Below are 25,181 nucleotides of genomic sequence, written 5' to 3' on the forward strand. Positions count from 1 at the left end.
CAATGTCTTGTTTGCATTTCGTTTATTGCGTTATGACAGGACAAGCGGTTACATGTGTGGAAAGGGCAGAAGAAACACCTTTAATCAGGTTTTGTTCACAAAGCTTACCAAGACATTCCAGCCACTGAACAGAACATGCTGCTGGCCCGTCACACAGCGCAATTCCCTCTCGTGTTTACATGCGATACAACAACAGACCAAAAGAACTCGCAGTCCTGCTCCCACAGAAGACGGACTTGAAGAGATCAGCCTCTGCTTCTCCTTTGATGCACAGGAAATACCCGTGCACACACCTGAGAAAGTCAGTCTGACAAAAACCAAAGAATGATCTTTTGAAGTGTTACCAATAATAACCATATGCCTGCCAAAAATGTATACTAACTGAAGCAACATAGGCACAGTTGAACCAAATCTGTACCATAAATGCACAATATATTTATTTACTGAACTATAGTAATAGGAGCCCAATGTAAAAAGGATGAGGAGAGGGAGTTAAACTTTTTCCTTGTTTTATAATTTCTTCCAGGGATGAAGAAGTCTATTTTAAGTAACTAAGATGGTCTGTAGACACACATGAAAAACTACATACAAACCTGTACGTATACCCAAGTTAACATCTGTAAATACAGGAAGGGCAAGTGCAGGTATTAGCATGCTTTTGAAAATCAGACCCTTAACTTTATGCAATGAAGAACCAAAATTAATGGTATTATGTGAAAAACAAGCAAACTGTACAAATCACAAAGGCTGTAAACAGTGACAGACTAATGAATGCAAACAGAAGACAGTGCTATAAAACACATTTTTTTTTGCAAAATGTCAGGCAGTTGTACCATACCTGACTCACAAACCTTTCAACTATAGTAATTATCATGACAATTAAAAAAAACACTCATGTAACAAGTTTTAAAACCTCTTCAGCTAAATTTTCCCATAGATGAAGACAGTAATAAAGCTGGTACAGCTGCCCATGTACATTCCAGATAAGAACAGGGACCTGCACGGTAGATGTTGTATCCACCTAACTCCTCTCGTAGCTGATAAATAAACCCCCAAACAATGGCTGGTGTACTCACACAGGGAAGGAAAGGAAATGCAAACTGTTAACTGACATTAACAACTATTGTCCTGTATTTTAAAACAGCCAGATGATGGAGCACACGGGCCAGACTTCAGGACTCAGAGCAAGAACTTTGTAACAGCACTTCTGAAACCTGGAGGAAAGCGTACCCTCATGGTAGAGGCACGAGCAACAACTACTGCTTTTTGCTAACTAGACAGCATCTAATGTAAGTACCATTACCCCATATTAACAACTGCATTGACTCTTTATTCATATCACATTAAGTAGAAGAAACACATTCCAGTCAAAGACAGGTACAGGATAAAGACTCTGCATTATGGGGCTTCCAATGCTTGCAATGAAACTGAAATGACCTTTGACAAAGTACAAACACATCTATCCAAACACACCTAGTTACGGGTTTACTGTATCACAGAATTAGAGTATGAGAAGACCTCTATGTCTAAGCCATTCCTAATAAGATATAAAGGATTATTTTTCAAAATTAACGTAGAAACTGCTATTACATAACAGCACACAGCTTAATGTTTCACATCAGTGTACATGTCTAGGATTTGTAAAAAACGAAGGCAAATGTTACAACTCAACAAACAGGACTAACTGAACTGGAATTAGTCACTAAACACTGGGATGACAGAAAAAAATTAGAAGAAGAGAGTTTAGAAAAAATCAGCACTCATTCATAAAACTGAAAACAAGTGGTTCTAATGAGACTATCCAGTTAAAAATGAACCGCAAGGCAATCCTGTTTCTGTTACCAATTCTCTATTGGCAAGAGGCAATTTGAAAGCTTCCTTGACTAGTTTTGTTTGCTTGTGCCGTCTTTCTTAAATATCACAGACTTGCTTATGAAAACATGCCTTCTTTCTGCTGAAAGATTAGCAAAGTCTGGGCAAGTAAGGAGGTGATTCCACCAGAAATGGTACATGAACTGGATGGGAATGACTCACTTGCTGAATAAACACAAACATCGCCTTTCCTTAACCATTCTACATCAGGAACATCACGGCTCAGGCTTCAGCTTATTGCAATATCACTGACAGTTTGAAAATCAGCAGCGCCTGCCCTTGAAACAGGGGAGCATAAAATATAACTGGGGGAGGAAATCAGAATGCGTCCAGAATAACGGAAGCGTGAAATTGTTTCCAATATTTTGCAGTTTACTTTCAACTACTAAACACCTTTTTCGCACTTAAAATAGCAATCTTAATGCAAAAGGCAAGTCTGCTTCTCACAGGGCTCTCTGCTCACCAGTCACATAACTGTGCTTCTCTCCATTATGTGGGGATCTGTATCTAGGATGTCACTAGGCAGGAGCTTTTTGTGGAGCCTGGCTCCACAACACCCTTCTGTTAATCATAGTCTATTTTAACTTTCGTAATAGTGTTCAGGTTTGGTTTTTCGCTGCTACTCCTTCCATGAACTGAAGTTAAATGCTTTTTAAGAGCGGACTTGTGTTTAAAGTCCATGTCACAACAGTGGCACTTGTAGGGCCTGTCGCCGCTGTGGATGTTCAGGTGATCCTGGAGGGTGCTCTTGGCAGTGAAGGTCTTCAAGCACACCATGCACTGGAAGGGCCGGATGCCCATGTGACCCCGGATATGTCTGTTGAGATTCTTTTTTTGCGTAAACGTTTTGCCACACTGCAAACACAAGAAGAGTTTGTGCATTTTCAGATGTCTGAGATAGTTCTCAAGATGCACAAATCCCCTCGGACACTTCGGACACTGGTGCCGCCACGAATTGCCAGAATCCTCCAGGCTCTGGAGCCCATTCACCAGACTAGAAGTTCCTTCTGCGTTGTCACTGACAAAAGCCTGGAAGTGATTTCCTGACATTTCTGTATTTCTGCTTTCAACTGTCGAATTTATCAAGGAATGCTGAGTTTCTGGAAAATATAAGTTGGTTTTAGAGGATGTGCAAGGCTGAGGAAAATGATCGTTTTCCACATTTGCTACGCTCATAGAATCCATTCTGAAGATACAGATTTCATCATCCTTGTATCCGATTTCAACCGTTGATATTTCTGGGGTTTTTGCGTCCTTTCTTTCTGAGATCAAGCTCTGCGCTGCGGGCCGTGAGATGTCCCCCTTCTCCTGTTTCACAGGGTATTCTACAGTCACTGGGCTGTCTTCAGAGATCTCAATTATTTCACAGTCTTTCTCTAAAAGCTCATCCCTGTTTCTCAGTTCGGCATCCGAGGAATGACACCCCTCCGCAGCCTGGTCACCGCTCTCCATGGAAGCATCGGTCTCCAGGTATTTCGACAAAGCCTCGGTACACTTCTCCACGATGTGAACCATCTGCAGGTAGCTGGCGGCGGTCAGGTACTTCAGCAGCTCCTTCTTTTTGACTTCCAGAGCCCCGGTGTAGCAGGAGAGCAGCAGCTTCCTGCCCACCTCGGCGCTCTGCAGGATGGTGATCCGCACCTGCCGGGACTGGTTGAGCAGAAACTGATCCCGCATGAAGGTGGAGCAGGCGGCGAAGATCACCTTGTGCCCCTGGAACTCCGTGTCGTTGATGTAAATGGAGACGTCGCAGAAGAGGTTCTGCTGCCGCAGGAGGTTCATCTTCTGCAGCACCGCATCGCCCTGCTGCTCGAACTGGAAGTGCAGCACCTCCGAGTCCGCGGCCATGGCGCCCGGCCCGCGGGGAGGCCCCGGCCCCGCCGGACAGTCCCGCCGAGCGCAGCGCAGCCCGCCCGCCGGCAGGGCCCGCCCAAGCCTCGCTGCCCCGCGGCGGCTGCCGGGCTCCGCGGAGCCGCCCGCCGCTCCCGCTCCGCCGCACTCACCGGCCGCGGCCCGGCCGCTCTCCGCTCCGCCGCGCTCCCCGTGCCGCAGCGCCCCGGAAGCGCTTCCCCCGCCCCTTCCGGCCCCGGCCGCCCGCCCCCTCCGGCGGCGCCGTTCCCGCGGCGGGCAATGAGAGGCGGCGGGACACAGAGTTAGCAGCACGTTTATTGTAAGACTTGGCACTGCTACAGCGGCTGCCGCCGGGACCGCCGCGCCGCACCGACACCGGGGCGCGCCTCGCCAAACGTCCGGTAGAGGTAGCAACGTATCGGCCCGGGCCGCCCCGAGCCGCCGGCCCCGTAAGGCATCTCGGAGAGGAGCTGCCCCGGGGCTGCTCCTCGGCCCGCCAGCGAGAACAGGCTGAGGGGCCGGCGCAGCGCCGGGCCGGGCAGCTGGCTCGGCCCCGGCCCCGGGAGGAGGCGGCTCCGCCAGCCACCGACCCGCCTGCTTTGGTTACAACACGTAGGATCAGAGTTTTGCCCAGTCACTGAAGAGGTAGCTAATGCTCAGTCCGTCGGTTATACAATCTCCAAGGAAAAACGTCCATTCTGCCTTCTCAACCCTTATCAAGTCAGGAGGGCCGACTATTTCCCCCCCTTTATGAAAAATCAACATTTAACATAACTTCAGAATTCAACAGTTTCAGTATGTACCACATTTTGATTCTCCCTCCTTGCTTTTACTCCTCCCAATGACTCCAGAACCAAAATCAGCCCCACACAATTTTGAAATTGTTTCAACAAAAGTTCAGCGGCAGCTATCTAAGTTTTGCCAAAAAGCTAGTGGAGAACAAGACTGACACTTCAATTTTATCAGTTACTAACCTGCAAAATATGTCTTCTAAAAGAAAAATAAATTAAGGAAAGCCTCATCCCTGATCTACACAGGAGGCTGTGCAGCTGCACCATCCGCTGCAGGAGCACATGCTACACAAGCTGCCACCACGCAGAAAAGTAGTGAGCCTCAACCTCTGGGAAACCTAAGAGCTCTAACATTTGCTTCTACATACAAAAAAAATAAATAAAATGCCAACATAAAAAAAATCCTAATATATTCAAGGAGCTACTAAAATATTTTTGTAATAGACTTCAGTTATTTTTAGGATATGCAGGAGGTTGTACAGCACATTGTGAGACTACCGACTTACCAGCAAATAGTATTCTACACATGAACACACAGATTATGACAACTGCTGTAGTCCTCGTCTGAATACGTGGCATCAGTAGCAACAACCAATGGGTCTAGTCTTTCACTAATCGGAACATTGAAATGAAAACATTTTACATACATGGACAATTAAGTTCATCTTATTCAATAATCGAGCTGCCTCTGTATATTCCATTTATAATAATTCTCACTCCATTTTAACCTGTAATTCCGAGAAGCAGCGTTAGCCAGGTTTTTCTTTTCTAATGCCTCATCTATGCTCTTCACTTGTCTGTTCCATATAGGGGCAAATGTCAGATGAACTCTACCACCAGTGCACTTTGCACCTTGCCATCTGTACATTGCCCTCCTAGACCTCCAGTGTTCTGGAGTCACGTAGCCATCTCCTGAGTACATTTCTTGGTCTGCACCCTTTTGCCAGGCCCAAAGCACAGACATTAGCAAGAAGTCACTTTTCATCCCACAGATGCGTCCATTTTCATTGGAGAAGCAGTCTTGTACCTTTCTGCATTTTCCTATTTATTTCTGCTGTGGTCTCACCAAATGAGCACAAGCAGCCTTTGAACTGAACAGCCAGCAGTCTCGGCCTTCTCAGACGTCGACACCACCGCAGCAGAGGGTGGACTGAACACCTATATATCTTGACCAAACAATTTTTTAGGTAAACCTTTGTCTCTTCATACCAGCTTCAGGTCACCCATGGCTACTTCATCAAGCTGTATTCTCCTTGCAGTAACATTACAACTTCATAATTCCACACAAAAAACTTTCCAGATAGAAAAAGCTCTCAACACTGTCCATTTTGCTGCCGCTTTTCCTATCATTTGTACAGTTTTATTCCTTTTTCTGGCAGAAGACCATTTTCTTTATCGTGTCCATATGCATATCTGGTTAGACTGTTCACTAGTCTCTTACAGCATGTTGACCTGGCTCTGCAAGCTCTTATTCTCCATGTCTATCTTCATTTTTATGTTAGTGCTATAACTTATTTCCATATAGTGAATAATATATTATCAAAATGTTTGAATAATACAGAAAATTCTGCCTGAAGACAAAACACAAGTGTCAGATGCAACCATCACAGTCTGGTTTAGCTCAGAACAATTCTAAAAGCAGGTTGCTTTAAGAGGAAAAACAGTTTTTCTTCCCATACAAACGTATTGTCTGTCCCAGGAACCTGAACAATAATTTTAATAAGTTCCAAATAGTTAGATTTTAGGCCTAAATACGTTTGCTACAACTTGAAAAATGTAATGCCCTGACTTCATTTCCATTGCTTCATAGCTGTCCATGTAACAGTTCATGTAACAGTCAAGTACAGTAGTTTAAGAACTCAATTGCAAGAACTGATTCACAGAATCACCTTGCTTTTCTACTTGAAACTATGTGGATTTCTGAAAACGTTCTGCAACATTAATGCTTTTTAACGTCCATCAGTGTAATGTCTGCATATGGAAATCCTGGCTTCTACACACACGTATCTGAAGATCAAGACCAACTTTTGATAATTACATACAAACCATTTTTTGCTCTAACACACCTTTGGTCATACCTGTTTAGCATTTTTAACCATACAATAGCAGCCTTTCACCCCTGCCCCTCATTCAAACACACAAACAGGACTACTTGTAAGTAGGAAGCATAATCTCAGCCTCATGGCAAACCTTGTGGAAAAGAGCTGCACTGGAAGAAATACTTACTCCAAATACAAACAGCAGTTCTCTACATAGGATCAGCCATTTGATTATTAGTTTATGCTACACTTCAATGTAATACGAGTGCTGTTCTACTGGGAATGGTGTTCCTCAGATAAATTAGTTTCTTTCAGCCTGATTGGGATGCGGATAATTCCACGGCACTTTTGAGAAGCAATACAGTATAATCGCAGAATCCCAATTAACAAGCCATTCCCGCTACATTTGATGTTTAAGGCGGTATACAAGAGGTATTGCTGAGTACAGTCTATAGCTGATATATTAACCTATGGAAATTGTGCTACCTATACCTCATCCTAGGCTCTGTAAAACACTAAAGGTCATGAACTATGCATGTCACTTAAAAAAAGTGTTCTTCGAATGTCTAAGAATTCAAAAACTTTATGTTGTTAATGTTCTTATGGTGGGTATTTTTGTTTCTTTTTTTTCAAGTTAACTGACATGTGGCCCTTATTAATGATCAAGGAGAGATACAGGAGAACTAAGGGTGGGGGGGAAGGAAAAGCGTGGAGTTGTTTTATATTGCAGCTTTTAAATCAGGTTCTTTTCACAGTGTCAGAAAGCAGTATTTCTCCACTCCAGCTTTGCTCACAAACCAACAACTGTTGTGGCTTATGTGATGCAAAATGTATGGAAGATGGATGATAATTTTTAGTTTTGAAGTGTTTAGCTTGTCTCACTACACACACTGGTATGTGCCCTTTAAAAATCCTACGTATGACAGCATAAGAAACAGGTCATACTTGCACTCCAGGCACCAGCCTCTCACATTCCAGAACTGAAATTTATTCTCATTTTGAACAGTTCTATGCAATGATCAGCTAACCCTGCCAAATCACTTAGGGTTTTATCTTTTTATAACGCATGTTGAGGTTAAAAACCCTGAGAGCTTTTAAGATAGCATTGACTGGCAGCAGAAGTTTCTTGAAATAGTTTAAAAAGGGCAAAAAGGTGACAAAAAAAATACTTCATTTCAACTGTAGGTGTCTACGGGTAAGATCAGAGAAAAATAATTTTAAGAGGTAAGTTTAAATTTAACTACATGGAGTGCTTTCAGTTATCCAGTGCTTAAAACAAAAAAAAGGGTTATTTCACAGACTTGTCCGCTTTGCTCTTTCCTCCATCTGCCCAGGCAGAGGCCTCTAACTGTACAGCAGATGGTTTTACTTGCAGCGCAGAGCAAGAGCCTTTCAAAACGTGTTAGTCTTGAGTCTCCTAATCAGAGAGAAATGAAACAATTAACCCCGTAATCCACAGTAGAGACACAGACAGAAACCTGAAGGAAGATTGCTGTTCACACAAAATATCAAGTAAGACTAAGAATGACGGCTGAAGACCTGCCAGGTTTTGCAATCCAACCTGCCATCCATCCGTAGCCTTTCAGGGCATACCACTAGTTTAGGTAAGAGCCCAAACCAACTTTTTGCTCCCCTCAGTCATGATCCCTTCAAAGGGCTGGTTCTAATTGCTTAATTGACGCAGGTACTATCATTTCTTAAACTGAGCACAGCCTGAGGCAGCTTCCCTGCATCCAGCACCTGGCTTGCATCAGCTTGCTGACAGACCTTACTGTCTGTAGCAGCGCTACATGTGAATGAATCGAAGTCCACTGTTATGTCTTGAACGTTTCTTTCATTGGCATTGTCAAAGCTGTTTTTACCATGTAGCTGTTTAAGATGTTTCCTCAGAACGGGTTTATGCGCAAAGACCATGTCACAGTAGTTACACTTGTGGGGTTTGTCCCCGCTGTGCAGGTTGAGATGGTCCTGTAAGGAACATTTCTGAGAGAACGTTTTCCCACAGATCTTACATTGGAACGGTTTGATGCCTGCGTGCACTCTCATGTGCCGGTGGAGGTTGCCTTTCTGAGTGAATGTCTTGCCACAGAGCAGACACATAAACAGTTTATGCATCTTTAAGTGATTAGCGTAGTTTTCCAGATGCCGAAATACTCTTGTGCACTTTGGACACTGATGATGCCACTGTAGACCTTTGTCTATACCGCGGTTGTTAGGCCCAAACATATCTTTAGAAGCCAGAATGATGTTATCGCTGCCAGCATAGGAAAGGGCGTAATTGTGGAGGTGGTTTTGCTCTATTTCGCTTGCTCTGTTTTCAACAGTGGAGTTGATAAGAAAGTGTTGAGGCTCTGAGGAATGCAGTGCAGTTTGTTCAGGAGAAATAAACTGGTTTTGATCCTTCTTATTCCTGACTTCTGTTACCTCCCCGATGGACTCCACCTTGATGATCTGAATATCGCTGTCCTCCATGTCCATGCTGTCTTCTGAAGGCTGGATACAAGGGGAATCTTGCTGCAGAGAGTCGTCATCTCCCTGATGTTCCTTCAGCTCAGAGGAGTCACTCTGCTGTTCACACTCCTTGCTCTCCAACGGCTGCTTCGGTTTTATAAATTTCCAGAGGGCCTGTGTACATCGTTCGACAATGTGGCTCATCTGCAGAAAGCTTGCGGCCGTCAGGTAGTTCACCAGTTCCATTTCAGGAAACTCCAGAACGCCGCTGTAGCAGGACAGAAGCAGCTGCCTCCCCACTTCTGAACTCTGCAGGATGGAGATTTTCACATCTCTGGAGTCATTTAGTAAGAACTGATCTCTTAAAAAGGGAGAGCCAGCAGCAAAGACAATTTTATGCCCATGAACTTCAATGTCGTCTATATGGACCACAACATCACAAAATTTGTTTTCTTCCCTCAGTTTGTTCATTTTCTGTAACATTGAATCTCCATAATTGTCAAACTTGAAGTGAAGAATATCTGATCTTTCTGACATTTTGGCACACCTAAGAAAAAGCAGCAAGAAAAAGAAAAGGATTTCAGACGCCTTCAGAAACAAAGGACCACGGAAAGTTCAGAAACACTGACACCATCATTGCACAGCACAACCGGTTCTGCTGAACCTACAGAAAGCAGAACAGCCAGGCTCGTACCCATCCCCGTTTCTACGGCAAAAAGTTTAATTTTATGAGGCAATAGCCTTCAGCAAGTATAAACAGTAGCAACAGATCATCGTGAAATATCTTCAAAGAATTTCAGGCATTACAGAACTATTTCTTTATGTTTTCTCTTGGAAGGCTACTTGTGAGCCTGTTTTTTCCACGCCATTGGGACACTACAATACAAATGCGGTGACAGTGCCCGTGCCAAGGTAACGCTGTACTACGCTGTTGACAGCGCACGACTGTTCCAGCCACTTCCTCGGGCAATTAGAAGAGTCACATCAAGAAAAACTGAAAATGGAAAAGAAGTGACTTGCCTCGACACACATTCAGTTCCCACTACTACTGCTCTCCAAGAAAAAAACATCAAATGAACGCCAAACCCTCCTTCCCGGGGGCGGCAGACCGAGCCTAACTCCGGGTTGGTCGGGACCCCGCCGGGCTCCGGGCAGCACCGCCCGCTGCGAGCAGGTGCCTCCTCGGCTTTCACCGCCGCGGATCGCCGCCGGCTCCCGAACCCGCTCTTCCCGCTGCTCCGGGACAGCTCGGCCGGGAGCCCGTGCGGCTTTTCAAACCGCCGCCCGAACGCGAAGCTCCTTCCACGAGCGGGGAGGAAAGGGACAGGTACCTGTAGCGCCGGGCCGCGTCCCCCCGCTGGCCCCCGCGGCCGCTCCCGCCGCAGCGCCCGCCGCGGCTTCCGGCTACGGACCTAGAGAGGGGAGGAGAGCCGCCGTGAGCCGCCGCCCGGGCCTGGGGCCGCGCCGCCCCAGCGCCAGGCCGGGCCCGGCCGCCAGCCGCGCCCCCGGGGCGGCCCCGCGACCCGCCGCGGCCCCGGCCGGGCCGAGCCGCCCGCCGAACCCGGCCCGCGGCACAGGCGGCGGCGGCGGGGAGCGCGGGAGCCGCGGCCCGTTCCGGCCCCCGCTCCGGGGCCGCCGCCCTCGCCCCGCCAGCCCGCCGGGACCTACAGCCGCCGCCGCAGCCCAGCACGGCGACTCGGAACCGCATTGTTCGGCCGCCGGAAGCGCTCGCGCGCCCTCCGCCCCGCACCCGGAAGCGCCTGGCGGGGCGCCCGCCCCCTCCGCGCGGTCACGTGGTGCGCGGAGCGGCGGCCCAGGCCCGGCACCGGGAGGCGGCGGCGGCGGCCGGGGTAGGTGGGGCTCGCGCTGCCGGCGGGGGCTCGTCCGCCCCGTCCCCCCGCGCTCGGGCCGCCCCTCTCCTGCCGCCGCCCGGCGGCCCCGGCCCGCTCCCGCGGTGCCCGCCAGGTGCGTGCGGGCGCTGCCCCCCCCGCCGCTCCGCGGCTCCGCCGTCGCTCCCCGCCTCTGACCGGCCACGGGCGTGCGGGAGCTGGGGGCGCTCCTGTGCCCCGCTCCCTGGGCCGTGTCGCCCTCCCGGTGCTGTCCCCTCCCGCCCTCTGTCCCTTCCACCCGGCGGGGGCCGCGGCCTCGGCGCGGAGCCGCCCGGTAGCAGGTGCGGGAGGCGGCGGGAGCGGGGCCGCCCCGTCTCGCACAGGGCCGGGCGCTGCTGGGGCTCTGGGCTGAGTCCCGGGACAGGTGGGGGGCGCCGGGCTGGGCCCGGCCTCGCAGCTGCCCCGGCTCGGGGGGGGGGGCCGGGGGACCCCCTCGCTTCTCCGGTGCTTCCAGCCTCGAACCCACCGGTGTCCCCGGGACTCCCTGAGCGCGAACCGGAGCCGCGGCGGGGCCGTCCCGTCCTGCGCTGGGCTCCTGTGGGACTGACGGGGATTCTCTCCCTGGCCGGGCCGTGTCTGTTGTTGCCTGTTGCTTCCAGGTGAATCCTAAAATGTGGCACTTGATCGGTGTATCTGTTATGTACCGTAACCTCCGTGTTTGTCTTGTTTCCATTTTCCATCCTGTTGGTATCGGCACGTTCGTTTCACTTTAAACATCTCCTGGATTGTGTCGGGGTGAAAATTAAGTAGAAACAAACAGACTCTGCTAAGTTGGTTTAAAAACATGCATCAGCAAAAATTAAGTGAAAATTGAACTGGTAGAGGTAGATTTTGTGGTTTTTTCTGTTTAGTTTTGCCTGTTCAAGGGATTTTGGGGGAGACCAGGAAAAGAAGAAAAAAGACTCAGGAGGGGTTTGGAGAGAGGGACAAATATTACCTTTATTTCTTAAATACAAGTTGGAGATCAAATACCGCTTACCTGCTTTGTTACACAGATACAGCTTGATCTATATTCCCAGTTTTATTCTACTTAGAGGTTTTGTTAAAGCACAACTTGATGGGATTTCTGAGGTTTTTGGCTACTTTATTAGAAAATATGTAGTTGCATAGACTTCCCCTTTGCTGACCAAATTACAGAAACACTGTATTCTTTTTAAAGGCCTCTACTCAACATTAAAAGGTCAAGGACCTGAGCAAACTTAGTTCTGTGGACACAGTAAACAAATTAACAAATGGAGCTTGGCAGAGGAGTTTCCTTTCGTTTTCCGGGTCATAGCGCGCACTGAGCGTAACTCTCCTTTTTTCAGTTCTTTCACGGCATATTTTTGAAGTGCTGTGTTTGTCTGGTAGGCGTAACTCTGTCTGTTTGCACGCTAACGAGAGCGGAGCTCCAGAAGCAGGCAGAGCGTCCTCCCCAGGGTTTGCTGGGCTCTGGGTCACCGCGCTGGCTCCGCCGGGTCCTGCTCCCCGCGCAGGCAGCACATGGTGCACCTGATGCTGATGGAGCATCAGCCGAGCGCGGATGAGCCGCCCGTTCATAGTTAATTCATTCCAGCAACATTCTTGCGATGGGCCAGCTAAGGCAGTGTCAGCGTTTCTTTTATAAGCCACGGTTTCCCAGGAACTGCTGCATATTTCTGGGGTTGGAGAATTTGCTTATTACAAGAGCCTAAAATTAGAGTTTTGTCTCCTAAGCAGATGGTTCAAATTAAGATTGTAAGCACAATTATGTTGGCAATAACTGTGAATCTGTTAAGGATTGTTAACAAAGATTGCATTAGCTTAACTCGTGTGTTTTGCCTGATCCCTAGTTTTGCATACAATGGCTATTGATTCACTCAGCTTCCTGAAATCTGTGCTTCTCAGCTCTTGGGAAGAGGATGAGGCTGAAATTCACGGCAGCGTTATCTCCAAATAATGATATATTTTTTCTGCCTGGTTCTTGAGTTTGGTGGGAACATCTGTGACTGTCAGTGCGTTTTAAAACAAACAGAAAAGTTAGTATTGCAGTTGCTATTTTTTATTAATTACTCTCTTCAGTCATCCTAAGTCTTTATTTTCACATGTGGTATTCCACTGGCTTTCTTGCTCCGTGCTGAGCATAAAATACTTCTCGGTGCTTTTGAGAATGTGTTTTGCACAGAGAAGGTGGATAAAGATCAAACATATGTTTTTGCAGACTAACCATGTGATATGTGAGAAGAAAAAGGTTGCTAGGGGTTGATCTTTCTTGTATGTTGTTTTTCCAAAAGCCGCAATAAAATACAGGCGGCGTGTATGTGCTCAGAAAAAGTGAAACCACAGCTTCTTTCCCGCGTGTCTGTCAGTGCGGTGCCACTTCTGCTCTTGTGCGTCCCGTGCTACTCAGACCGAAACACCTGCCTGACCACCTGTAATGACGACATGGTGCTGTAGCCTTTTCCAGGCTTTGTTTCGGGATTCGCTCTGTTTGTAAAACAATGAGTGTGCACGGCTTCAGTTGTGAAGGGAAAAACATCGTGGATGTCAAAGACTCTCAATAGTGCTGGCTTGTTTGACATAAACCAGCTTTGCAAAGTACACTGTAAAGCTTCTGAACTCTGCTACAAATTCCACTTTTCACTCGCACTAAGGTGATAATGGTGATAACTGGAATCCTATAGGAACTGCAGCTGAAGTGCAGATGCTGAAAAAGATATGAGTGGGGAGAAAATCTCCTTTCCTCTCTAGTTTGCATACCCGTTCTCATGCTTACTCTCTTTTCTGCCATGAAAACCCAAAACTTAAGTATATTTTTAATTGTTTTCCCCTCTAAATTCAGTGCTAAGGGTGCTACGTCTGCTGTTGACTTAAAGGTAACTGCTGTTTTAAACAGTCCAAGAAGGTTGCAGCTGAAATGTTGATGTTTCTGCTCACCCTCTGGATTTTAGTGTGGCTGTGGATGTTCTAAACACGGGGAAATGGGCACCCCTTGGAAGCGGCGTGAGACCAGCTGTAGTTCTGAGGGCCTTGCCTCACCCGTTGTGCATGTCTCAAGGTGGCATTCAAGCCTCATTCTCTTATAGTAGTGTAAAATGGAAGGGTTTCTGGTTTCCTTTTTATAATATACTGCTTGCTTTAAGCAGTACTTACAAGGAAAGTTTTGATCACAAGTTGCGGGTCAGGTGCCAAATACTTGGGAGAGGATAGGGAAGCAGAAACGTTTTGTCAACCTATGTCGCTAATTTCAGTGATAGGTTTGTTTTCCAGTTTGAGATCTTAGCAGGGCGAGTGGTGCCTTTCTGTTCCTCTGTACACTATATTGAGTAGGGAGAGGAAGGCAGGTTGCTACTGTTGTTTGATTGCTTTAAAGATAAAAAAAGAGAACATTTTTTAAAAAGTTTGATTCTTGGACTGGCATTGCAGCGTGTGTAGCAGTAGCAAGCAGAGTGACGGTGAGTTGCATTGAGAATTACAATTTTAAATAAAACTGAGAGCAGTGACCCAAGAGCCAGCTGTGTTGCCTTTCTCATTTTGCAGCTTTTTCCAATGGTCTTTTGTGTGAGGAGAGGCCAGGATACCCATTTAATTACACAGGCGAGCAAAGAAAGATGTTAATAAACATTCGCCTCTTAGTATATGTTTTACCTTGTCACTCCGTCTCCTGTAGGTGTGTGAAGACACCTTCTTGTGAGAAACATTAAAACTCGAGGTCTGCCCTTGGCCGGGGTCTTTTCTCCTTCTGCTCCAAACTGTGGGAACAGACAGTGCTGGTTCTTCCCCAGGCTGCGGGTGAGACTGAAGATCAGCCGCCACTCTTGGTTGTTGTTGTGTTTTGGTGACAGAGGAGTCATAAAGCAGCGTCACTGAGTTGCTCCGCTGGTCCCTGGTGTGTGCGTGCCCTTCTGGGCTGGCCCGCGGTTCAGTGAGCTCATGGGCTCTCTGCTGTTGGTTCTGCCATCCTGTGTTTTCCGATTCGGGTACAATGATCCGTCTGCATGGAACAAAATGTTGGCAAGGAACAGAGGAAATTAAAGGCATGTGAAACAAGGTACGGGGATGTGGAAATTTTCATTCACTTCAGACAGTACTTTAGCATTTTTAGTATTTGAAGACTCTGCTTTTGCACCTCGACTATTTGTGCATTAATCTAATCAACCTCAGTGGCTGATTCCAGCATGGTTGGATACACCAGCCTTGCTCGCTGGTGTATCACTAATAAAAGTTGCTTACCATAGTCTACTACATGGTCCCTTTCCTGTGCTCTCTTATCTTGTGTAATTTCAGTAAGACTTTTGCTCAATGTGGGGTTGGCAAAGTTGGGCTAATTGGGACCTTCTGCTGTTGCAATTCTGTGTTGTGAAACCGTGGCGGCGTTGGGCTGAGCCAGCTGTGCCCCAGGGTCCGTGCGCTGGCCGTTTACACCACGCTGCTAAAATCAGGAGTACGCAAAAGCACAGCATACTGCTTCTTTGATTTGAGTTAATATTGGTGAAAGGTGTCAGACTGAAAGACTTTGGGAATAGGTGAAATTAGCACTTCAAGACAGACGCACTATACCAAAATAAATTGCTAAATTGGATCCTTGACTTGACGATCTTTACAGCTGCTGGTGATCAAAGGCTGCTCTTCTGCTCATACTGTCTTAGTGTGGCAGATGAGTTTGCACTGTTTGAATGAAACAGTAAAAGATAAAGTGTTTGAAGCCTGGATTTATTCTGTGTTTCGATATATATTTGATATAGTTATTTTAAGATGATATGTGTATTATGTAGAAAGTGCAATAAGGAACTTCTATAGAAATGTTCTAATATGAACTCTTTAAGCAAAAGCATCTTTAAAAAGGAGATCTCTGCCCGGCCTTTACGGTACCTGTGAGTAATACCAGATAGATGCATACAGTGGGTAAAACTTTCCAAAGTATCTCCATTTCTCAGCCAGTAATTCTCATTGAATGCCAATGGATCTTAAAGTGTATTTGAAAATGATATCTAAATACCTTACATGCTTTTGAAAGCAAAACACAATAATCGTAGGTACATTGTTATCAGTGAACAACCCACATCTGTTCCTGCTCTTACGCGCCGCTTCAGTCGTCCAGTGAAACATGTTTCAGGACCATGAAGTGACTTTGTCGGGAAAGTAATCAGGTTAAAAATAACCCAGAGAAAAAAAAGCTTGTTGTCCTCCTGGCAGATTTTCAGGTCGTATTGAAGGCTGCGGAGGGAAGGGCATTGATAGAAATAAAAGCAGGCTTTGCTATTTTGGGTGCATTGTTCTTGGTTCGGCGAGGAATGCAGTGAGTGTGCGTGGGGCTGCCGGGTTCCCCTTGTGGGGACGGGGCTGGAGGCTCAAACAGCGCTTGGGTTTGGTCCCGCTTGGGAGTATGGAAAGACCCGAGCATTGTGATAAGGGTATATTTGGGTTTTTTGCCTATTTTTGTCACACAGTCTGTTTTGAGCCACAGATTCTGAGAATCTGCTGTAGAGTTCAAGGTGTGCGGCTGAACTTCACCTTTTGTTCCTTTCTTCAAATGCCTCTCAGTGCCAGTTCCAGCTTTTTAAAACCCTCTGTTGGCTCCGATTCTCAGTACTGATCCAGCTTACCCTGTTCTTCCTGCTTCCTGGAAGTCTTTTATTTTATTGTTCCTTACAGTACAGAAGATTCAGTGTAGAATCATAAAATGCTGTATGTCCCAAGGTTTTAGAGCATCCTTACTACAAAATATCAAGAGTTAGACCTAACTCTTGTTTTGGGGGAGAAGAATGGGAGTGCAGTGTACAGTGAGCTCTGATAGCTACAAAAGTCATTTTTGCATGAACACAGGCGAAGGCAGACAGGTTATCTGAGGAGAGTAAATGGACTTGATAGTTCTGGCCTTAATACGAGTCCTTTGTTAGCAGGTGTAGTGTGTGTTCCAAGGGCCTGTGTTGTGCTATGTGTAGAAAATGGTGCCTGATATAATAATGAAATACTGCAAAAAGATTGATTAACTTCCCTTCTGTGAGCTGTGGGAACCGGTGCTCTCATCGTAGTGTGAGTCGTGTGCTGCGTAGAACATCGGAGCAGGGCCACGAGTGTGCACCGACAGGAGCTGTAACTTGGTTATGCTGTCAGATGTGTGACTTTTATAACTAGTCAGCAAGCTTCTGAGAAGAAACGTTTGAGCATTTTAGCATGAAGTTTTATATAAGTATTTCTATGATTTTTGTTTTTCAGGAGTTTATAACATATTTAATCTCATTCATGAATCGAACTTCCTTTTTAAGTCATGGATGACAAGGCTTCTGTTGGAAAAATCAGTGTCTCTTCAGACTCGGTATCCACTCTTAACAGTGAAGATTTTGTCTTGGTTTCCAGGCAAGGGGATGAAACACCATCTACAAATAATGGTAGTGATGATGAAAAAACAGGACTGAAGGTAAGAATCGATAACCTGAGTTTGTTCCTTATTCTTCTAATTCAAACTAACCATAGAGAGCTTAAAGAGGGACTTCTTTATTGTGGAAAACTTGATGGAAGGGAGAACTTATTCAAGAATCGATTTTGCCGGTGATTTCTGCATTACTTTTGCTGATGTCGGGTGATAATTAGGTTTTGAATAAGCTGTCTCCATCACTACCTGTGGGGTTTTTTCCCCACTTTGCAGAATCCTTCATGAAATGCTTGGGATGAAACAGACTGACTGTCATGAGCTTGGAACTGTGATTTTATCACAGCTTTCAGATAGAAAGCAATATTAACATACACTTGATTTGACCATATCTGTCAATTTAAACATCTATTAAAGTTTTCCCCAATGCGAAATGTTCTCTTTAAGAAATGTAGAAGTGTAGTTATAACTAACAACTTGGCATGAAGCTGCGAACACAAGCTGATGTGGTAGGCTTGTGTGAATTGGAAGGGCGTTGACATCTTCTCACTTTTAAACGTGCTGTTCTGAAAAGAGACCCTTGTCACTCTGCAGTCACATCCATGTCTTCAAAATGCTGTCTTTAAAGATGATGGGAAGTCGCGTGTTCTGCCCGTTGGCCTGAGTGTTCCTCTCTTCCTTAGCAGCAGTTGTTACAGAGACTTTATTGGACGTTTCTTGATGCTTTTGCTCATCTTGACTTTACCTCCCAACTGCTTTGTTTGTTTTTCTTGCACTGCTATGAGTCCTGGACAGGACATACCGTTATACTGGCTGTTTCCTTTAACATAGGACTTCAAGCTAATTCTGTAACTTAAGAGTCTCAAGATCTTACTTTTGCTTAACCTGGCAAAATTATTCACTTATATTTTATTGCTAACGCAGGAGATTGTCACTTCACGTCATAGGATAGCCTAAAAAAACTTGCAGTTTTCTTGAACAGTCAGCCTGGTTTTCTGTAAAACCCACTGAAAGGCTGTAACCTCACACTTGTCTTTCTAGATGCTGCAAATGCCAGCAGCTATAAATACTTCAGAATGCAGCGTAGTCTCCCCAGTGGTACTCACCTTGAGAATGCTCCTGTGGCCGAGGGTGCGATGAGCTCTGGAAGTTGTGGTGCATCATTTGGGACCCCATCAGCCAGGTTCTCCGTTCCATCCCGTAACTCCCACAGAGAGTTTGGGAACATGAAGTACTGTAGTCAGCAACGCTTCTCGCTCCGCACAGGCGCTGTTGTATTGCTGGTGTAGCGGTTGCCTTGTTGTGGCTGTCCTGCAGCGCTTGTGTGACATGCTGTGTCTTTTTTAGTACAATCAGAGACATTGAAGAGACTTATATATAAAGTCATCTTCATAGAGCTCACAAATATTTCAGAGAAGAATATGCTTAATAAATTTCCAGCCAACTTCTGACATGTCCTTCTTAAATTTTCCTTGTGCGTTTACTTCCAAATGAAATGCTGGTACAGATCTGCTGTCTCTCTTGATGAGGAAGGAAGAACATTAGCACTGCTGCCTCCTGATCATCAACAACCACAAAATAAAGTTGTGCTGTTCCCTGATGTGTCACTGAATGGCACAGGGCTTTGCAGGTCTTAAAGATAAGCTGCTTTATGAATTTGGTGCCAAGACTGAGCACAATCCTTGAACAAAGTGATTCACCTTGAGCCTTTCAGTATTCGGGTGTTCGAGAGCCTGTGCTGTTTGGCTGTTGGCTGTGATCAGGTGCTTTATGGAAATACTAAACCCCAGATGAGCGGTCGGTGCGCAGTGTGAATTCCCCCACAGCGGCATCTTCCTGTTGGCCTCCTTCATATGCTTAGAGGGGTGAAAACTTTTGACAGAGGAGATGGGAAGACTTTTCAGCTGTTTGTAGGGACACAAATTGCCTTTTGCTGTAGTTCTTCAAGAGAAGAGAGATACCACTCTAGAATAGAGCTTTGTTCTTGGGACCTTTTTTATTTTCAGCTTGTAACTGGTCGCTCAGTAGCCAGCTTTACTGTGCTGTCAAACCCGGTGTGTGCAGGGCCAGCGGAGTTGTGAAGGTTGTCAAACATTTATTAAAAGTACTGTCACAGCGATATCTGAAAGTGTTTAAGCAGCATATGGAAAATTAATATTAAAACTACAACATGAGAACTGAGGTTATGTGTTTCACAGGAGCAAATGAGATTAGTTTTTTCAGGGAGAATCAATTACTTTGGTATTTATAACGAAGTCAATTTGTTTGTGTATGTTGGTTTTGATGTGCCCACTAAGAAAAGCAGAAAATAAGTTCAGGTTCATATTTGAACAGGTGTCTTTTTCTGGTGTTCCGTTTCTTTAGAAAAGCAGTTTGAGGATCTTACGTGGGCCAAATGCCGTCCGACGGTGATGGCACAAGTTTGGGCCTGTGTTTGCTGAGCGCGATAGCTGTGAAGTTCTCACATCAAACTTGAGGCTCCCATTTAAAAGCTGTTGATATGCTATAGTTTTAAGTAATAGTGCTGTGAACAGAATTAATGCCCATTTTTATTTTTGTTGTTTCTCGAGTCCAGACAGATAAATGTATCTTCCAAATACAATCAACTTGGTCATAATTAATAAATGTGGTTTTGCTTTTTGTCTATACTGAAGTAACATTGTTCAGACAATTTAAAAAGTGGTTTTCGGTGATTGTTTTCCAGAAACACAATTTGCTAGCGCTCTCTGCTTTCCAGTGTTGTTTCTGTGTCTGCTTTTGCCCCCTGCCAGTGGGACTGAGCTGGATTTACAAAGTCCTTCCTTGTGGAGCTGCAGGACAGGAGCTGTTGAAGCCCGTGCTGTACCGAGCCCTCCCAGCACAGCCCAGCAGCACCTGCCACAGGAGAAGGGAATAAACTGCAGTGCTAATAAATCCCCCACGTTGTTGTCATGGAAGTTTTGAAGGAGGCTACATTCTATTCAAAGGTTAAGGAAAATCAGTTTTCAGTTTTGTGAGAAATGGAGAAAATAATGACATGGTTAAATGGTTTCTTCCTTCTGCCTCAAGCAAACCTTCATGAAGCTTCATTAGGTATATCTTGTCCATTCTTCCCTTTTGCCCGTGGTTCTGCTGCGCTCTGCCACGCTGCCTCACGCTTCTGTGGGTTGCAGCAAAGTTCTGAGCTTGTTTACCCCTTAAGGTGCACTGTTCCCACCATGTGCTGAATTTATACGGTTGCATAAGAGACTTTGGTTGACATAGAGTTAGTCCTAGTTTGTATTTTACGCCCCGTCTCTTGGGCAGCTGGCTTGCTGCATTTGACTGGTAGGGCTATAAGAACAGCAGAGCAATTCCAGTCCAAAAGTATATGTGCTGTGTCTATTAGAATTAGTTTTTGAGGATAGTCTGGACTGAGATTGAAGGCTTTCTTTTAAAATACTTAAGATTTTGATTATGAGGTTCTTGAATAATTAGACTTTTCTGGCTTGTAATCTTGATGGAATAGAACATTTTTCATGTGCATTTTATGTTAATACCCGTCCCAATGAGCGTTTGCACGGTGCAGTTTGTGTTTACGGTTGTCACTAGGTTGAATTGTTAACTGCTGCTTTGGTTGACAGAAAAAGCCGTATGAATGACCCTGTGCCTGAGGGGCATCTTTTTCCACTTGAACAGTCTTTTTTGTGTCCCTACTCTTTGTGGCTCGTAGATTGTGGGGAATGGAAGCGAACAGCAGCTGCAGAGGGAACTTGAAGACGTGCTGATGGACCCACCCATGGAGGATCAGTCGAGTGAGCGGGACCATGGAGAAGTTACAACTGATGGAGATGGGGAAGAACCTGTTGTCCTTGAAGCTTCAGCATCTTCAACCATTAACCCAGTGTCGGTGGCAGGACTGCAGAAACCAGAAATGAGTTTGCCAGTGAAACCATCCCAGGGAGGTTAGAAAAAGATGGGGAATGTCTGGTGGTATATAATGAACTAGCTTGGTATTTCTTCTCACATTCAGCTTTGTGTCTCACCCTAGACTGTGAGGATTTGAGCCCTTTTACGCCTGTGACGGATGAGGACAGCGTGGTGTTCAGCAAGCTCACGTACTTAGGCTGCGCCTCGGTGAACGCTCCGCGCAGCGAGGTGGAGGCTCTGCGGATGATGTCCATCCTACGGAGCCAGTGCCAGATTTCTCTGGATGTGACTCTGTCCGTGCCTAATGTCTCGGAGGGAACAGTGAGGTATGAAGCTTGCTCAGGTGTACTCTCTGACTTTATGCATTTAATCTTATTTCCTTTTAGCAAAGGAAACGGGTGCCCAGTTTGCCTGGGAGGAGACATGGGCATCTTGGGATTTCATTTAGTGGAAAAGTGGGTTTTAAAGAGGTCTGACAAAAGTGATGCTTTGAATTTGTTTACCAAAGACATTTTATGCCCAAGGATCAGTATGAAATATTATGATGTCCCAAAAGAAATATTATGATGTCCCAAAAGCCATAGTGGGAGTGCTTATTAATGAAAACTTTGGAAATAGCCTGGAAAGTATTTAGTTTGTAGGGCTGGAAAACGGCTGATCCATGAGGCCGAACAGAGGTGAGCCCATCTGCTGCTGCCTGTTCCTGCGGCCTTTGGATGGCTCAGCCCTGAAAACTGTGCGGAAATTATTTGTGGTAATGTCTGTTGCATTGTAATTTTTTATGCTGTTCAATTTAAATATAATTATTCTGGTCAAGCTTTGTGGCAGTCAGGAGCTATTACAGTTTTTGTGATGTACTGAAATGGTTAAAGCTTGCAAGTTAATATTTGGCTGAAAGAATTATTCTAAAGCTGCAAGGTTTGTGTTCTTTTTCTGTCTCTTTAAACAGGCTTTTAGATCCTCAGACAAACACGGAAATAGCAAATTATCCAATCTATAAAATCCTTTTTTGTGTACGAGGGCATGATGGAACCCCTGAAAGTGATTGCTTTGCCTTCACTGAAAGCCACTACAATGCAGAACTCTTCAGGATTCATGTCTTCCGATGTGAAATCCAAGAGGCTGTAAGTTGGATCTTTCTGTCAAATGGTAATTATGTACATGTGAGCATTATTACTGAAATGAAACTGAGGATTTTTTGGCTCTTTAGAAATAATGTAATTCGTCGCTCTTTTCTACACCAAGTTAAGATAATTGTAGAAACCTCAGATGTGAAATAAGAATGCACGTGATGTCATAGTTTATCCTTTTAAGAAGTGCAGAAAACCAGTTAATTAGATGTTAAAACTGAATTATTTTCCTACAGTTGCTTCTCTTTCTTTAGTGAAAATTCAGGTAGGTTTCAACTCTTCTGTGTGTCTGTAGCTTTCTGACCCTTGGGCCGTCTCGATGCAGGTGAGCCGGATCCTGTACAGCTTCGCCACCGCCTTCCGCCGCTCTGCCAAACAGACGCCGCTCTCCGCCACCGCCACCCCGCAGACTCCGGACAGCGACATCTTCACCTTCTCTGTGTCTCTGGAAATCAAAGAAGATGATGGGAAAGGTTATTTCAGGTACAGATTCTTCATTTCTGTGCCTGCAGCATCTGGTTCTGTTGGAAAGTGAGTGAAGAGAGAGTTTGAGTCTGAGGTGGTCCCGGAATGATCTGTTTCGTTAAAATACTCACCTGTTCTGACCTGGCAAGTAGTGTTTCTTCAGCACCTCCAAAAAAGCTCTATGAACAAAGCTTGCTTCTAGCTCGTTCTGTTATTTGACCTAATTGTCAAAATTAAATTTATTTTTCCTCTTTTATTTCCTGAAGCAGGTGCTATTTGCAGGTGGTGGTGCAGGGTGAGGGTGTCAGAGCAGCTTTTCATGTTGTATCAGCTAACGCTGTTTTCATGTCAGCTCTTGAGGATAAACTTGAGTTTTTAAAAAGACCTTTCTTAGTTTATGCTAAAAACATTTTCTTCTGCTTAGCCTATGCACAGTGCCCATAGATGTTTTATGTGACCATGTATAGCGTTCTGGAATTGCCGAAGTGTCTTTATTTCCCTACAGCCTGACTGCCAAATACTCTGGCTTTTTGAGCACGTGGGCTCCTGGCCACAGCTTCAGAGTTGTTTCTGTTCTCAGATTTACATCCAGCTCAAGTTTTATTTATTAAATGAGTAAATAAATCCCATTTAATAATCCAGGATTTACTCGGTACTCCAAAGGACTGCTCAGGTGTTGAAACTGAAAAATGATTCAGCTGCAGGCCTGAGTGACACCAAAGTCTCACAACACTAAGCCCCACAGTGCAGAAACGTAGTTTTTAGTTTGGAAACTAAGTGTCCTTGGTTTTCACCTAATGATAAAATAATGTCACCTAGTTATGTTGCTGTTTCTTTCATGTTACTGTTTGTGGTGTGTGAGGAAGAAAGGTCTTGAGTGCCTGTCTACCTGGCTTCACCAAGTGACTGCTGCTGGTTTTGATACATGCGAGGAACACAGATAAATGACTGAGTTTTCTCCTTTCCTCTTCAATAACAGTGCGGTTCCCAAAGACAAGGACCGGCAATGCTTTAAACTCCGCCAAGGAATTGATAAGAAGATAGTGATTTATGTCCAACAGACAACTAATAAAGAACTTGCTATTGAGAGGTAATTTCATAATATAAAAAAATCTTTACCTATTTGCTGTTTTATGCTCTTTTCTCTGAGACAGCAGATGGGTATTTGTTCTTTGAATAGGCACGTGTGTAGTTCAGTTCCACACCTCTCCCTGGAGTGGGACTGTGCAGAAGCTCAGGTTGGTTTGTTCAGGCCTGAGCGGCAGGTGCAGTCAGATCTTGCGCAGATCTGGTTGTGGAATCAGTGGTCGCATCTGCTCTAAATACCCATTTCAAAATCTTTTTTTAAAAAACAGTGCTTTTATTTTCAGTGGCCAGTTTGTCTTAAATGCTGAGGCTATAATCAATGCCTGAGTTACACCACTTTGGTTTCCTTTCATCTCTGTTGCATCTGAGAATATTGCTGTACATGCACTTTGAATCTGCCACAGGCTGGAATTCTAGAATATGAAGCATCTGTGTAGGGAAGAGCTCAGACTTCAAATCTTTCCCTGCTTAGAAATAAACTGGCAGTTTTTGAGTAGTGATGGAGTTGAGTGCTGCTTATGCTACAGAGACAAGACACAGCATCTACCAGGATGTGTGTCTGAAATGAAATGCAGGACTGTGGTAAAGCAGAGGGCACAGTGGAATATACCTGTGTGGGCCAAAAGTCTTTGCAAAACGAAACCAGAAAAGGCAGATCCATGCACTACATCTGGAATTTCGTGATTTCTGTCTGTATGAAAAGGGTAAATTCTATGCAAATATGTCTCAAAAAAAAGGGAAGAAGAATGCAGGCATGACATGGTTTTGCTTGACGTGCTTGATGCTGCTTTCAAATGGCAAGGTTTGTTGACACTGTTATTGGATTCATGGGCTGCTTGTGAGGTATAGCAATGAATATTTAGATAAGGAATGTTAATGGTTTGCTTATGAGTAAGTCTGATTTTTGCAGTTTAATTTTTTGCCTGGCTTTGCAGGTGTTTTGGACTTCTCCTTAGCCGTGGGAAAGACGTCCGGAGTGGTGACATGCACCTTTTAGATTTGGTAAGGATCTTTTTTTAACAGCATTCACTAATAATTTTGATTACAATTGTGCGTGATCTCAGGCTAGACAGAAAAGATGTCGACTCTTCTGCTCACTTGTTGACAGGGACTGATGCTGTAGCTTGTGCTGCTGGGGGGGAAGCTCTGGGCGCCTGGGCTGGATCTCTGTCTGTGCTCTGGAGTTGGGACCTGACCTGCTGCTTGGTCAAGGGATTTGCCCAATTTTGCAGTGAGTTGGGGGCCTGAAATGAGAAACAGGCAACCTTATTTTTGGAAGTGCTGAATATTGAAGAGCTGTGCTTTGAACATGAGAAGTTTTATAGCATACTTAGCACTGTAAAAAACCTGAGGCCTAAGTGGCTTCAAATATAACACTGACAGTTATT

General features: G+C 45.3%; 3 protein-coding genes across 4 annotated transcripts in view; 1 reads left to right on the forward strand and 2 right to left on the reverse strand.

Annotated features, from left to right (window-relative positions):
- Nucleotides 1-417: 417 nt before the first annotated feature.
- ZBTB6 (zinc finger and BTB domain containing 6) lies at nucleotides 418-3,925 on the reverse strand. The gene has a single exon (XM_082068145.1). The coding sequence runs from the start codon at nucleotides 3,718-3,720 to the stop codon at nucleotides 2,437-2,439; it is 1,284 nt and encodes a 427-aa protein (XP_081924271.1). The 5' UTR covers nucleotides 3,721-3,925; the 3' UTR covers nucleotides 418-2,436.
- Nucleotides 3,926-4,024: 99 nt separating this feature from the next.
- ZBTB26 (zinc finger and BTB domain containing 26) lies at nucleotides 4,025-10,740 on the reverse strand (the record flags this gene model as incomplete). 2 transcript variants are annotated; one of them, XM_082068144.1, is made up of 3 exons in its annotated part: nucleotides 4,025-9,551; nucleotides 10,336-10,416; nucleotides 10,673-10,740. In XM_082068144.1, one exon carries the CDS (start codon nucleotides 9,539-9,541, stop codon nucleotides 8,225-8,227), a length of 1,317 nt encoding a protein of 438 aa, XP_081924270.1. In that variant the 3' UTR covers nucleotides 4,025-8,224. The 2 variants fall into 2 exon arrangements, with proteins under 2 accessions (XP_081924270.1, XP_081924269.1); XM_082068143.1 differs by having other exon boundaries at nucleotides 10,336-10,712.
- A 76-nt stretch (nucleotides 10,741-10,816) lies between these two features.
- Nucleotides 10,817-25,181, forward strand: part of RABGAP1 (RAB GTPase activating protein 1) — a 56,786-nt gene continuing 42,421 nt past the window's right edge. The window contains exons 1-8 of the mRNA XM_082067751.1: nucleotides 10,817-11,492; nucleotides 17,071-17,272; nucleotides 20,916-21,147; nucleotides 21,234-21,438; nucleotides 22,062-22,236; nucleotides 22,568-22,725; nucleotides 23,687-23,797; nucleotides 24,729-24,795. Coding sequence (XP_081923877.1) covers nucleotides 17,123-17,272; nucleotides 20,916-21,147; nucleotides 21,234-21,438; nucleotides 22,062-22,236; nucleotides 22,568-22,725; nucleotides 23,687-23,797; nucleotides 24,729-24,795 — 1,098 coding nt within the window. The 5' untranslated portion in view covers nucleotides 10,817-11,492; nucleotides 17,071-17,122. The remainder of the gene's footprint in view (nucleotides 11,493-17,070; nucleotides 17,273-20,915; nucleotides 21,148-21,233; nucleotides 21,439-22,061; nucleotides 22,237-22,567; nucleotides 22,726-23,686; nucleotides 23,798-24,728; nucleotides 24,796-25,181) is intronic.

The sequence above is a fragment of the Streptopelia decaocto genome, assembly GCF_964273445.1.
Source record: "Streptopelia decaocto genome assembly, chromosome: 17".
Lineage (NCBI taxonomy): Eukaryota > Metazoa > Chordata > Aves > Columbiformes > Columbidae > Streptopelia > Streptopelia decaocto.